This window comes from Panthera leo, chromosome C1 (genome assembly GCF_018350215.1).
Source record: "Panthera leo isolate Ple1 chromosome C1, P.leo_Ple1_pat1.1, whole genome shotgun sequence".
In the NCBI taxonomy this organism is placed as follows: domain Eukaryota; kingdom Metazoa; phylum Chordata; class Mammalia; order Carnivora; family Felidae; genus Panthera; species Panthera leo.
This window is the reverse complement of record NC_056686.1, coordinates 21,747,576-21,763,832: the sequence shown is the minus strand read 5'-3', so window position 1 is coordinate 21,763,832 and position 16,257 is coordinate 21,747,576. Positions and strand designations below refer to the sequence as shown.

The window sequence follows — 16,257 nt, the reverse complement described above, 5'->3', positions numbered from 1 at the left end:
CAAGATATGGGTGCCCCAGGTATTTTGCTGCCACCCCATTAAATGCAACCCAGTCTTTTTCTTTTCAGTTATTTTTTTTTTTTACATTTTACTTATTTTTGAGAGAGAGAGAGGGACAGAGCACAAGTCGGGGAGAGGCAGAGAAAGAGGGAGACACAGAATCCAAAGCAGGCTCCAGGCTCTGAGCTGTCAGCACAGAGCCCAACATGGGGCTCAAACTCACAAACCGTGAGATCATGACCTGAGCTGAAGTCGGACACTTAACCGACTGAACCATCCAGGCGCCCCATCTTTTCAGTTATTTTTGAAGCAAGGTATTTGTATATTAGACCAATGAAAGAACCACAGTTATGCTTATAAAAGCATCTTATCCTATAAGCCTCACAAGGAAAATAAATCCTAAAAATCTTCCTAAAACTTGGCCACATAAGAAAAAAAAAAGCATATTAAGTTTTCTCTGGAGGGTCCACGCTTTTCCCACACACATTTGTTTCCTGTCTCAGTGAAGACCAATTTTACCTTTGGGCGGGCAAAGGAAAAACACTTCATTTCTGTATTAAAAGGAAGAAAAGAACCTGCTGTTGTCTCATTTTATCTTTCTATATATTAAAATTCTGGGTACACAGATAAGGACCATCACTGCCAACCTTGCCATGTGATTTCAGGGGACTACTTTCACGTCAGGACCATGATTGGATATTGGAATGAAGATGAAACTCTCCCCTTAAATAAAAAATAAAAATTATATTTTCCTATGTGTATAACTAAACATATGAAAAAGACTTCAAGGGATATTAAATATCAGTAGCAGTAGAACTGCAAATAATTTTTTTTTAATTTTTTAAATGTTTATTAATTTTTGAGAGAGAGAGAGAAAGAGAGAACAGGGGAGGAGCAGAGAGAGAGGGAGACAGAATCCGAAGCAGGCTCCAGGCTCTGAGCTGTCAGCACAGAGCCCAACGCGGGGCTCGAACTCACAAGCCACGAGATCATAACCTGAGCTGAAGTAGGACGTTTAACAGACTGAGCCACCCAGGCGCCCCAATTTTTTTTTTAACGTTTATTTATTTTTGAGACAGAGAGAGCATGAACAGGGGAGGGGCAGAGAGAGAGGGAGACAGAATCTGAAACAGGCTCCAGGCTCTGAGCTGTCAGCACAGAGCCCGACGCGGGGCTCGAACTCACAGACCGTGAGATCATGACCTGAGCCGAAGTCGGACACTTAACCGACCAAGCCACCCAGGCGCCCCCCCAATTTTTTTTAAAGTAAGCTCTGTGCCCAATGTGGAGGTTGAACTAACAACCTCGAGATCGAGTTGAATGCTCTACCGACTAAGCCAGCCAGGTGCCCCAAGAATTGCAAATAACTTAATTTCTCTCTTTGTGTTTTTTCATACTTCCTAACCTTTCTAAAATGATATGCATTACTTTTATTATAAAAAATGTTACTAAATTATTTTCTTATGCAACCTTTTATATTTGGCTCCATAATGAAATGATCTGCAAAACGTGGAGTCTGGTAATCAATTTATGAAGTGCTGATAAATCCTTAATGTCCTCCAACCCTTTAAAAACAATTAAAAATAAACCGTAACAGTTTCCCAAAAGAAAAAGTCGTTAATGGAAAGAATGATAATGTAAGCAACTGGTAACTAATATAAATCTTTTCTTTTATAAGGAGAATATAAAATAAAACCTTAGTAATTTAGCAAGTGGATTTTGAAAGCCAAAGTCAATGACTGTGGACTTAATGTATCTGGGTGGAAAAGAAATAGTTCAAATTTAAGGTGTAGCTTCATTATATTTTGTTTAATGTTTTCTGAATTAAGGATGACAGGGATATTCTCAGGAATGTGAATGAAAATATGGTCATGTCTGTGATTTAATTCCTTAGTAGATTTTCTTATTAGATAACCTGCCTCTGAAACAAGTAAAGACATGCAAAAAAATTATCATTCTCTTGCCAGTCATGATAGCAACTGGGAATATAAAATGTTAAAAATCAAAGAATCCTAAAACTTGATCTGAACAGTAACTCTAGATTAGTGACATATACTACAAATCAACACTATGATTCTTCATATCAGAATGATCTATATTTTTCTTTTTTTGTCTAAGGGCTCTGCACTTGAGGCTTAAATCTTGTTTTACTGAAATCAAGTAGAAGACATCAGAATGGCTGAACAAATTCAATAAGCAGTTCTTTAATTGCCATCTCAGAAGAGAAAACACTTTTAGGTGATTTGAGGATAAATGAAAGAAAGAAGTGATCCAATCTCTAGGGTATTTAGATTTAGTTGAATGAAGATACTGACAATGATACGTATGGATGGCAGTCAAATATATTTATATAAGATAATATGTCTTATGGTGGTAGCAATGGTGGAACCCTGGGGAGAAGGCAAACTTTTATCAGAGCTGGTCTCAAGCTTAATTACAGTGTTTTAATTTTTTGGTGCATTCTTAGATATTATAATATTACACTAAGCACCAAAATAAGCCAGTCAGTAATGTTATTGAGCCCACATAAACAGAATTAGATAGTTGGCAGAAAATTTTCGAAAGAAAGAAGAAAATAGTCATGTCAGTTATAAAGCTAACTTCTAATGAGAGCCTTGGAATCAATACATGTTTAATTTTAAGTCTGCAAAAAAATGCTTTTCCGTAATACTCTATTCAATGTTTCCAAAGATTTATCCTTAGAATACCTGTGAAAATTTTATCTTCATATATATGCATGTTCAAATAGACAGCATAGACTAATAAATATGGGTGTTCTTACTTACTAAAATTATACAATACAGATTTTAAGAGAGGGCCATTAACATGCCGAGGTGACATTTTACTTTATTGAATCGACTAAATTGTAAGTAGGAAACACAAATAATAACTGCAAAAAATTCTTCATAGTCCAGCCACACCAAAATACAAATTCTGCCACTAAATTGCATAAATACCCTGGTTAATACACTTTACCAACACCATCTTAAACAATCTCAAACACTACTCCAAATCAGTAAGAGTTTCACACTGACATAAATATACTTAGGGACTTGAGTACAGAGTACCAAAAATATTGGTACTTTTTTTTTTGATGAAGAACAAATAATTACTAGAGTCACAAAATGTCATTTGGTTTGACAATGAAGTGTTTTTCATTTGTTTGCTTCTGGATACCAATCTAGTTTTCTTCTGATCTTCCACAAAAGTTTTGATTTAATTAATGGGACTTTAAGCTATTGATCTATCTAAACATTCCCAGTATATATGTAAAGGAAGCTACTAATTATTTTCTTCTAAAAAGTTTAATTCTTGGGGGTGCTTGGGTGGCTCAGTCGGTTAAGCATCCGATTCTATCTCGGCTCAGGTTGTGATCTCACAGTTCTTGGGATCAAACTCCATGTTGGGCTCTGCACTGACAGTGCAGAGCCTTTTTGGGATTCTCTCTCTCCCTCTCTCTCTGCCTCTCCCTTGTGCCTGCTTGCTCTCTCTCTCTCTCTCTCTCTCTCAAAAATAAACAAACTTTAAAAGTTTAATTCTTTTTATTGAATGATTTTAATATCAGAAATCAGATTATCCCCAGGGCCAAATAAAGCCCTGAGATCCTGGTCTCAACAATAGGCAAGGCCTCACTTCTCATCCTTATCTTTTGTTTTATATAGACTGAGAGAAATCCTGTTTCAGGTTCTGGGATATTCTGCAGGACTCAACCCAGGGGATTTAACTTAAGATAAATGGAATCCAGCAGTATAAATAAATTCACTAGTGGCTTAAGGATCTTAGAGAACCATTTCCTTTTTTGCAAACCATTTTTTTAAGTTAATTTTTTTTTATTTTGAGAGAGAGAAAGAGCAGAGGAAGGGCAGAGAGCGAAGGAGAGACAGAATCCCAAGCAGCTCACAGTGCAGAGCCCAACGTGAGAGCAGAAATCAAGAACTGAATGCCTAGCCAACTGAGCCACCCACATACCCCAAGAACAATTTTTAACACTCAGTTTTATAAATCATCAAGGTCTCACAAATCCCAATCTTCTCCTTAATTCACTCTCTGTAACTTTTACCACATTTTCATTTGGGGACTGAGTGACTTAGGAGACAGCTGTGGCACGAAAGAATGTCACTGGACTATAACAGCGAAGACCTGGGTTCTAGCTCTTTCTTTCACTCACAAACTGCTTGTTCTTGGGCAGATCTCTCAACCTCTGAGACTCAGTTTCATCTTGTGAAGCAAGAACATCACTGTTATGGTTACTATGAAGGTTCACTGTACAGGTGTTCAAAATGAAGTGATAGGCAAATACTAGATACTATTTGTCTTTGTACTTTATTTCTTAAAACATTACTTTTTGCAAAGAAACATGAACCAGAGCAATAAAGACACCTAGTGCCTACATGGAAGTGTTTCTTGAGCACCCGAGTGGGCCAACCCTATAGATTTAACTAAGGCTGGTCTTCTTTCCGCTTACCAAGTTCTCAGCCAGGTTCTCCTAATACTTTAGAGAACATCACCAGATAGAATTTTGCGGAAAGAAATTGTGATAGAATATAAGAATTAAAATGAGAATACTTAATAAATATTCCTGAGCCAAGGTCCTCATGAAGAACACTAGATAGGCCACTTTTAATAGTTTTGACATATACACTGTTAAGAAAGAAAATTAGGAAAAACATTCCTGAGTAGTCACAAAATTTATAACCATTTTAAAGCTTCACAGATTTACTTTGTTTCTAAGGCGAAATCGTATCTATGTTACCACCCACATATTTTGCTTCCTGAAATCATTAAATTTTTTGTATAAAGAGTCTAAGATTTAGCATACTATCTCCATAGTCATTTTACACAATGGAATCCTAAAACCACCACATCTATTAACTTACTTTTGGTTTTCACATTCTCTTCATTGGTTTGTGTTTTTGTTTTTTGTTTTTTGTTTTTTAATTTTTTAAGTAATCTCTACACCTAAGGTGGGGATCCAACTCACAACCCCGAGATCAAGAGTTGCATGCGCCACAGACTGAGCCAGCCAGGGGCCCCTCTATTTTACCATTCCATCAAGTAAACAGAGTTATGGGACTGGCCCTGTATATACTACTTAATGATATGACCAGTTCTGTAATGTTACCATCTTTGCAGTGACTTTGTGGCCTGTTCAAATGCAAATACCTCGGGGAAAGTTAATACATTAAACTTTTATTAGTGTTTCTGTACAGAAAAAGGGGATTTGGATATTTGTTAGACTTTTTAATAAGATTTATATAATTAAAAAAATAAATTTGTTAAGAAAAAGGGAGTGAGCAGAAGGTGGCAGTAGGAATGAGGGAGAGAGTTGTGCACAGACACACATACACCCACACAGCACATTACCCTTGCTTTGCAAACCCAGTAAGAAATGCTTTGCACTGCAAATGCCCACAGAACCAGCAGGAATCGAGGTTATCTTGCTAAGCACAGAAGGAAGATACCCAGCAGTAGAGTCCAGCTCCTGGTTCTTTACTAAAGTAAACAATAAATATTACAGTCACTTAACGTATCAACAGTCTATTTAAATAATACCCCCAAATGGTCTGCAACATGCAAACTAAAAAATGTAGAATCCAACCCTGATAAGATCAGTTAATTGCGAGTGCTTTGTTTCTACATTCTTCTCTTTAACAAAACATGGCAAGTTTATGTTTCAGCAAAGAATGCTTTAAATGCCTTGGGGAAAAGCACTAAAAAACAAAACATGTATCTTTATACATTAATTTTGTATCAATATTTGTAATCTTATTCCTTTTTTGAAAATTAATAATATCAGTCTTTCCTATGGTTGTATAATAATCAGTTGGAACATCAACCTGGTGATTAAAAAAATTTGTTAAAACAAATGCTTTTATATGGGCACTTGCAATAAGAGATAAATCAGATGTGGTAATAGCTTCTTTTGTAAAAGCCATGTGTAAACAGCACATAAAGATGACAAGTCAAGCAGCAATAGCCCATTCTTCAGCCAAAAAAGGAAACAAATGAAGAAAGAACAAAATTCACCAAAAAGAAAATCATCTGCTGCCTCCCCAACCCCCAAAAAGCCTCATAAATAATAGTTTTGGTACATTTTCAGTGGAAAATTCAGGCCAACTGATAGTTTGAAAAAGGACAGTAGAATCACAAACACTCAGGATGGGGATAAACTAACAACAGAGTAACCATGTGGCTAGCAAAAGATGATTTAAAAATTCTATCTTTCCTCCCTAGTGTGCCATTCTTTATCTTGCAATACACTTCTCTTCATTCTAAATTTTCTCTCTTGGCTATATCCACCCCCACTTTTTTTTTTTTTTTTAAATAAGGTTTGTATGCTATTGGTCCCTAGCTAGAAATACATCCTTGTAGTGCTCACTAGCTTCTCCACAAAATTTGAGTCATTTTCATGGTCCATTGCTATTCTCTGGCATATAAAGATTATATCTGGATAAAGGAGCTTACTTAGGAGAAGTTGGCCTTTATTAAATTACAGTTGGTAAAACTGCTTATTATGAGAAAATCACTCCGTAACGCAGCCTCTCACAAATGCCAGCAAATGAAATTGCCAATAACAATGATCCTTCAAACATAGTTTTTATTATTTCCTTAATAGTGCTGTTATTAGATTATCCCCAGAAAAGGTGACTGTAAAAGCAAACAGCTTCAAAATCAATGCCTGATGCAAAATTTTAACTATTAGGTAATAGAAAATTTTGCCTTAACACTGCACTCACCAGCAAGGACTCCACAGATCAAATGAGTGTTCTCAAACCTGAATAGAGCTATAGAAGTCAAAGTTTTCAGCAAGTATTAAAAATTATACTAAACATGTCTAGGAGACCAGAAGCCTTTGGTTGGTCAATTTTATTTCATTATACTAAGAAGGGCTGAGATAGAGAAATGGAGATGAAGAGGAAGAAGTTATAACCAGTACAAAAACTCTGATCATTTAGTATGGAACACAATTAAATATATTTGGCAGGATTTCTCAGAAGTCCCAATTCCAAAAATTATTAAAGGCATGATAAACACTTAAACACATTATGCTCCAATTTAACATCTAGAAAACAGCATCTTGATTCCACAGAACTAAGTACAACAGAAAACTCTAATTAGATATTAACTAGCTGTGCTTTCTCTCCCTGAAAAATCCTATAATAATGAAAATGACTTTCCATGTTAACATTTTCAACAAATTCCTAAAAAGAACATGGCTTTGAAGAAACACTTCGAAATTTTTATACTACTCAAACATGGCCACAAGCACATACTTCAAGCTGGTAAACAGACCACTTCAAAATGTGGAGTGTGGGTTTTCAGTAATTACCTGGATAATACAGTAGAATCTAGGACTGAGAGTAACATAAGAGATAAGGTTTACCCAAGGTGAAGCGAAAGACAAAGCTGTATACCTTCTGTTAATTCCACATCACAGGAGCAAGCTCTCCGCACACCCACATATCCATTCCCACTCCATTCTCCGCCCTTCACTAGGATCACAGTGGCAGTACTGGATGGTTAATAACCACTAATTTGTAGAGTGCTTTTTGAAAAAACAAAAGACAAACTCAGCATATTAAAAATGCTTCTAACAGATGCGACAATTACATGTGTTGTAGTGACTGATTAAGACGGTTAAAAAAAGTTATTTTTAAAACTTGGTATAAATAAGTCAAATGAGTTCCAAGCTGGTTTAAAACATTAATATTCTGAGAACTGAACACATGCCAAGGTTATCTCTGCTTTAGGACTGAGCAAAATACAATTCCTGGGACACAGAGAAGAGTGAAAATACAGAAAAACAAGGGAACTTGTCTAGAAAGACTGGCTGACAGTATTTCTTGCAGATCCCCTAAAACAGAGGTTCCTTTTCCTTTTCTTTTTTTTTTTTTTCTTTTTTTCTTTTTTTTTTTTTGGTAGTGGGACTATGTACTGCCTTGCTGGCTCCTATTTCCTTAATGACTACTATCAACCAGAATCAGATTTTCAATAAGATTTATTCATGATAAATTTACATACTAAGAGCAAATAATGTGAGAAAAATATCAAAGAAAACGTTCCAAAAGAGAAGTTCTTAGCAGATTTATTTAGGCTTAAATATCCTGCTGAACTGCTAATGGATAGACTATTTAGCCTAGTATCACAGCTAATGCATCCTGGACCAGGGAACTGAAGGGAACATAAGTGCACCGATTTATTAGAAAGCACCTCCCAAAGCTAACCACAGATCAAGGAATCTTTGACACAAGCATGTCCATGTCAACTAGGAAGCAAAGACATTTCCGAAAGAATATAAATTAGTTTTATTCTCATTTACTCGTAAATACTGCCCAAATAGATCCTGAATTGGGGGATTCCTCTTAGAGAAATCTCTTTATTTAGAAAGAGGAACCCTTCTAAAACGTTTTCCTTAAATTCCCAACGTTAAATTTATACCACCGCTTGAAACACTAAGGCGTACCAAAACTCCAGAGTGAAAAATCATTTCACTTTCTTTACCATGTTTGTTAGATATCTCTAAAACCTGTCTAAAGAGAGGATGAATTTGGGAATTGTTTCTTTATCTCTTAGGGGAAAATGAAGGCAGACCCTTAAAAACCAAACCAAACAAAAGGGTTAGCTGGATTCATCACTAAATATATTAGGAGCACAGTTAACATTGAACAGGCTGGAAAACTGAGAAAGGCAGAGGTGTTGTGGGGGTTACAGATATGTTTGATTACAGTTCTGGTGCATCCCGACTACCCAATAAATAGGAACAGATGCCTTGCCTTTTGTTTTCCATTTCTAGTCACAAAAAAGACCAAAAGTATTTCAATACTGAATGAAGACACTAAGATCGCATCTACAGCTCTTCAAACAGTACAAAGGCAGAAAGAATAAATTAATCAGTTCTCTGGTTCTCTAGACCAATATCAGGGGTCAGCAAACTACACCCAACAGTCCAAATCCAGCCCTCTCCTTGTTTTTATATTGCTATGAGCAAAGAATGGTTTTATATTTTTAAATGGCTTGGGTAGAATGATACTTAGTGACACATAAAAATCGTATGAAATTCAAATTTCAGTGTCCATACGTAAAGTCTGATTGGAACACATCTACGTTCATTTGTTTATTGTTTATGCTGCTTTCACTGTACAATGGCAAAGGTGAGTAGTTATGACAGTGACGATATGGCCTACAAAGCCTAAAATATTTATTATCTGACCTTTATAGAAAAAGTTTGTCAACTCCTGGTCTACCTGATATAAAAAACCCTTGAGATCACAAGAGTTTGATACATTCGGTGTTTTTATACCATGGAAAACACAAGAAAAATGTGTCAAATTGTTCTCTGCAAGGCATTTTAGATAAACACAAATTGTCAACAGGTTCCCTTTATGGTATCACACTCCAAGATGAATTTATACATACAAACAAGCACCCAGTCTCAATGATACCTTCTATAGGGAAAATTTATTACCTTTGGTAAATGGATAAGAGCTTTTAATTGAACCAAGTTACAAGACATTAACAAGAGAGACTGATACCTACAATAGAGGTAAATGTAGATTCTTTGCACAAACCACAGACCACACTATAGGATTAATAAGAGAGATAGTGGATTTTGGACCAAATATGGTTTTGGGGGGGGCTACCTGCATATACTAATTAGGAATACGGTGATTAATTTGGCACAAATTTGTGTCCCAATATAAGAAATTCTAAATGAAAAGTTAAAGCTTATCCATTACCATTTGTGACTAATCATTTAATTCAATTTAATAAATTTTAATTATTTGCTATGTATCTTGAGATACAAAGGTGGTAGGTAGATTGGCAAGCAAAGATGAATAAAACAAGGCCTCTCACCTTTGAGAATCTCACAGTTTTAAGGGGACAGGGACAAGCTAAAAGAGATGGATTAACAAAATTTCAAATTTTTCATACCACTTTTTCTGGTGGGGATCTAAGCCATGATCAGAATGCTAAACAGAAAGTAAGTTTCCATAAGTTTATTATGTCACACTGGTATAAATCAAAACACATGGGGGTGCTGAAGTATGTAAAGATTAGTCAGGCTGTCAGAGAAGGCAAACAAACTTACGATGTAGGCGGTATGCTTCTTCGAAACAGAATAGTGATTCTGTCTTGTCAGTAGAGACTGGGCTACAAGACGTTTCCAAAGCTACAAAACTATCATACCCTCACTCTTGTATCTAAAAAAATTTTTTTAAATCCCACGTGCCTGTATCATCTGTGAAGCTGGGATTTCTAGGAAATTTCAAAATGTTCTTTTTAAGAGAGATGGCAAGTCAACGGGTAAGAACCTAAGATGAATAAACCACAGGGGAGTAACCTATGGGCAACGGACCAGAAAGCAAAAAGAGCTGATAAAACAAGGGCAGCTAGAACAAGAAAGGATAAAGGAGGATAAATGTTAGGAGGGATATTGGGGCAGATCTGGATATCAGATGGTAAGTTATCTGAGGGCAAGAACTATGATTAATCTCCTACATGAGAGTCTTAACTATGTGAAGAGCTTATAATGTGGAAGATGGAAAATTCTTCAGGATGCCTCCATTCAGGGCCAAGAAATGAAAGCTATAGGGAAATGGATTTTGAGTTAATATAAGAATGACTTATATGCAAAAATCAGATTAGGTCCATAGATGTAGTATGCTATGTCTTAGGAGACACTGAATGACAGGCTAGTGACCACTTGGCCTATAAATCCCTAAGTGATATTGTACAGATATTGTAAAGACCCCCTAAGGGTCTTTAAATCCCTAAGTGATATTGTACAGAAGAGTCAAGCATTGGGGTGGAGAGGAGTTGCATTAGGGGCTTATCCAACCCCAAAATTCTGATAACTCTGCCTCTTTGCATCTGTGCCATACATTGTCCTAGTGTGCAAGGAATAAATGAATAGCAGTAACCATGTTTTCCCCTTAATGCTTATTCTCTGTGTTTTACTGAGATAGGATCCTGTACATATGGAGACTCTTCTTTAAGAGACAGTAGAGGAGAAAATGAGAGACTCAACTGCACCCTTTAATAACTTGTGTGGGTGGGGGGGGGACCTGAGAGATGGTTGGGACTCATGCTTTTCTCCTGCCCTTTAATCTTTGGCATGTTAGATTTATTCTAATTACTGCAAATAGGATTCTGACTATGATAAAGGGGAAGGCTATGCTCTAGGATATCAATCACAAAAGATTAGAAAAGCGTTCCTAAAGCATACACTTCGTCAACGATCTGTCACCCATACATTTAGTTAGGCTATGTTTAAAGTTATTTAGCTTTTAGCTTGTATTTCTGATCTGTGGGAGTAATAAATGACTTTCTCTTCTTTTTGTCTTTCAAGTTCTAGTATGATAAGAATTTCATTTATGAAGTGAAATCTCCACGAATTTGTAATTGTTGATCACAGCCACCCCTGCTCCCCTTTTGGACTAACCTTACATGGCTTCTTTGCTCTAACAGCCATACCTTCTTAACCGTTTCCAGTGCCCCATCCCAGGTCCCCACCAATGTTTGTTTGTATCATGCTCTGCTGCAGTAAAGAAGGATATCCTAAGGCATGAGGGGTAACAGAAACAAGAAACGAGAGCAGACTCACTGATCCACTATCCACTACAATGTACAGGAGGCAGATACGGTTATCCCATGTGCCATGCATAATAGAGAATAAGAACTCGTTTCCATTTCTAGTACCAAAGTTACAAACAACAAGGTTAGTTTGAGTGCAATGAAAACAAGCAAGATTTCTTCCTCAGTGTGGTAGAGAATGCTGTAAAGAAGTTTGGATTTTATAATTTCTATGAAGAATACAGGGAAACTGTAGAGAAGTTCTACGTATCTTTTTTCAAAAAAAGTTTTTAATGTTTATTCATTTTTGAGAGACAGAGACAGAGCACAAGCAGGGGTGGGGCAGAGAAAGGGAGACACAGAATCCAAAGCAGGCTCCAGGCTCTGAGCTGTCAGCACAGAGCCCGACGCGGGGCTCGAACTCACGAACTGTGAGATCATGACCTGAGCTGAAGTCAGACGCTTAACTGACTGAGCCACCCAGGCGCCCCTCTATATATCTTTACAATACTCAATACTCTTGGCCAAAAAACAAAACAAAAACACAGCAACAATGAGAAAGTGTCTAATTATTTTTGAATTTTCTGTCTTCCTTTTGTAAATACGTGACCACTAGGTAAAGCCCACATATAAATTTTGCTTGGTAATGCCATCTAAAAAATAACCAGACCTCAAACGCCTAGAAAGAAATATACTAGGATCTAGGATGACAAATGGAAATCTAATCCACAGAAGATCCCTAGTCTAATATTAGCCAACAGAGTCAATATCTTCTCCCTTCAAAACTTTTACCAAAGATGTAAACATGCTGTAAAATTGACCCATGCAAACTGAATCTCCTTTGTATTCTAAGTGTTAGCACAAGAAAATGGCTAAAAGATAGGTCCAAAAGATTGATGCAGGGTTTATTTTCCAGTTTGGTCCACTGTAAGAATACCATAAGATGAATTGCTTAAGAGTATGATGAATTTGAAAAGACATTTTTACCCTTAATAGTTTTAATGCTTGGTCAAATATCAGTAGAAAGTAGATGGAAATCAACACAGCTATTTAGCTGCTTGCTTTCATATGAAAAATTCCAAAAAGTTAATGTCTGTTTGTTTTTAAGTTTCTATCTTGCCAATCCACAAAAGATCAAGAAATGAACAATAACCAGAGCTTTTGGTTCCTGGAACATATTACAGATTCATTCTCATGAGGTAGGTTTGTCTCTATGTTACAAGGTGGAAATCTGGGCACCAAGTAGTTAAGTGAACTTCTCAGAGTCACCCGAGAAATGATTAAAAGCAAAACCAAGGCAAAAAACAAAAACAAAAACAACAAAACAAAAAACAAAAAACAATGAAGATTTTTTTACTGGTCTGCATTGATGCCTTTAGTCCAAATTGTTTGTTGGGGTTTTTTTTTTTTTAAGTTTATTTATTTATTTTTGAGAAAGAAAGAGAGCATGCATGAGTGAGCAGGGAAGGGGCAGAGAGAGAGGGAGAGAGAATCTCAAGCAGACTCCGCACTGTCAGTGCAGAGCCTGACACAGGGCTTGATCTCACGAACTGTGAGATTATGACCTGAGCCGAAATCAAGAGTTGGAGGCTTAACTGACTCAGCCACCCAGGCGTCTCCCCCCCCCCCCCACCCCCCGCCCAGAATTGTTTTTCATTTATCAACCAGCCATTAAGAAGCTGACCCAGGATAAAACCAATACACAGTTATTTGTATCTGTCTCTGGTATTGAGAATGGAATGAGATGTGAGAAGGAAAGAAAGACTAGTCTTACACAGCTTTGTTACAAATTTCAACAGTATTAATGTTAGTTAACACAAAGCTGTAATGTCTACTATTTTTCCTTTGATAACTGTGATCGATACATCTTTTGAACCTGCACTGACCAGCTTAATCTAATACAAAGGCTTGGCCCTTCTCCTCCCAACCATTCTTATCCTATTAATAAAAGAAAGGGCCTCTCTTTTATCTATCAGTAAGAATCTCTGAGGATTCCCGCTGCACTTCAGAAAACTGAAAAATACTATTGGCTTACACTAGACTTTGAATGGATTTGGAACAGCTCTAAAACAAAGGGAAAGAAAATCCAAGGTGAAGTTTACAATAATAATTAATAAAAAACTGTGTACCAGGATGAAAACTGGAAATATAATCTTAAACAGTTATAAAAGTATCAATAAAATCCTGATTATTTCCTTTTCAGTTCCTCGAAAAAATTTTAAAAGACTCTACCCAATGTTATAGTTTTGTTATTTCATTAGGAAAGCTCTTATATTTCTATTTCACAGATAAAGGGGAGTACTTATGATTATCACTTTCTGTGTTCGAGGATAGTTGTGCAATGTGTCAGGCTGATTTGAAGTCTCTCTTTTCTTATAAGTGAATCAAGAAATATGCTTAGTTCCAAAATATTTGTTATAAACAGATATAGCCTGTGACATGAAAGATACACACCCATAACACATTTTAAAATTTAACCTGCTCCTTACTTCTTTTCCCATTTTTGGGGGAAAGCCTGTAATGATAGAGTGGCAGTTTTTAGGAAAATACCAGAGAATTATTTCTACATGTCTCCAGAGAAAATAGAATAGTGGTGGGTGTTGAAGGACAAAAGATTCTTGGCATTAGTGTTCTCTCTTTTTTTGCTCTAAGAAGCCATCATCTTAAAAACAGAAAGTCTTGTTTAGAAGTTTCATCAATTAAAAAGTGTTGAGAAGTATAAACAAAGTGCAAAAATCTCAGTTTGATAACCTCATGAACTCAGATTTCAAAACAAAGATTTGTGACAACATGAATCAAATTATCCATATTGGTACATTCAAGTGCCATAAAAAGTAAGCTACATGCAAGAAGATATCATTAATACGGAGGCAAAAAATAACAGGTTAGGTATCCGAGCTATGTTGTGAAGACAGAGCACACTCATATTTACTTCAGGGAAGCCTTGAAGATCAACATGCAAACAGAGGACACATACTTGTCACGATAGAATTTTAGCTCACAAGGCCATCAATTAAAAACAGTTGATTTCAACACAAATGTAGGAATAAACAGGTCTGAGGTCTATCAGGAAAACGGAATATATCAATATATATTTTAAACTTATTATAATGGCTAAGTATTGCTTCTAGCAATATAATTACTTAAGTTGTAAAGAAGTCACACAACATTTTAATTCAGAGAAAGGTATATTTATGTACAGATCTTGAATAAATCTGTATCCCAGGACTTTTAAAGATGGGTAGAGTGGTCTGGAAATTCAGCCCTGGCTGGAGGCTAAGGGGCACCAGCACCATTTTCCTTAAACCATCAACATTCTACTTGTGAAAAGCTGGCGTTTAACCTTTGCAGATACCTTCTATACACCAGGCAGGATAGAGTTGTTTTTCTCTGTACATCTCAGAAATACACATAAGAAGGCCACAGAAGTCAAAAGCCCTTTTCCAAAAAGGGCCTTTGTATATACTGGTTTGATATCTCAAGAAAAGGAGTGGTTATGGATTCATAGGTTAAAATGTATCATTTTAAGGCTTTTGAAAAATTAGCAAGTTGAATTTTTTCCTTAAACTACAGAGGCCATGCCACATAAATGACTATAGAAGATTAGGAAATAGTCCATCCAATGTTTCTACAGAGTATCCTGCTTTGCGTGAAACACTGAAGAGGAGGACAGCAACAGTAAACAATAAGAACATGCAGGATAAGAGTTAAAGCTTTGGGGGAAAGTACCAACTGTCATATGCTTAAATCTGATTTGTCTAAACTTGTTAAATATCAGTGAGGAAAGCTGGCTTGGGCAATCCATTGCTACTCCTTTGTGCCCCACAATACATATTCTACAAAGAGTAACATTTTATTGACAGAAAAATGATCACAAAGAGCTCCCCTAGGACAGTGAACTATCAAGATCAGAGGGCATCATACAGGAGACAACACAGTAGAAGCAAACAACAAAAGTTCAATGGTTTTAGTCTTGACATTTCAGATGAGCACCCTGTCTTCCGATCACAGAAAGACCAACCACCAAACAGCCAACGCAAGAATCACGAGAAAAGACATCATGAAAGGAATACGAGGTGATGGGAAAGCACTAGAGTAGAGGCGGCACTTTTTGAGAGGCTTGTGATCCTCAGGGATTGGAATAGAAACCTTGGGAAGAATTTCTTCATTTTCTTGCTGGGGCAAGGCTCTCTCAGTAGATCTCTCTTGCCTTTTAATTTTCTCTTCATCCTGCACTAACAGAGCACGTTCCTGTGTCTGCTTTCACGGTAGAAGATCAAGAAAGACAGAGAAAGATGAACAAAATGACAGATGGAAAAATGCTCAAAAATGATACTTGGGGATGTGCAAAGGATTTGGGAAAATCTTATGGACACTCTTTATTTCACTTTACTTGGGCAATTTATCCCAGCAAAGTTTCCATAACACAGGAGAGTACTCCATAGATAATTTTTTGAATGAATGCACATTAGAAGTCCTGAAAGTTCAAGGAATTACTTGACTTATTTAGTTATAGTATTTGTTCCTTGAGGCTTCAAGGATACTCATAGGAATTTTGGGTCATTTTGCATTGTTTTAGTGCTGCCAGTTTTTCTTAGATCAATTGGGCAAAGCCAATAATGAAGCATTCTTTTCGCCATCAGAAAAGTTACTTTTATTACAAATAGAATGGCAGAATATAAA

At 36.5% G+C, this 16,257-nt stretch overlaps 1 protein-coding gene across 17 annotated transcripts in view; it reads right to left on the bottom strand.

Annotated features, from left to right (window-relative positions):
- Positions 1-16,257, bottom strand: part of EPB41 (erythrocyte membrane protein band 4.1) — a 200,107-nt gene that overhangs the window by 22,674 nt on the left and 161,176 nt on the right. The window contains exon 16 of one of the 17 annotated variants that reach the window (XM_042953644.1): positions 6,741-6,785. The exons of 15 other annotated variants lie outside the window; for them this stretch is intronic. In XM_042953644.1, the coding sequence (XP_042809578.1) occupies positions 6,756-6,785 (30 nt within the window). In that variant the 3' untranslated portion in view covers positions 6,741-6,755. Of the gene's footprint in view, positions 1-6,740; positions 6,786-14,510; positions 15,832-16,257 lie in introns of those variants that run through there. One more of the 17 variants, XM_042953646.1, reaches the window with a different exon arrangement.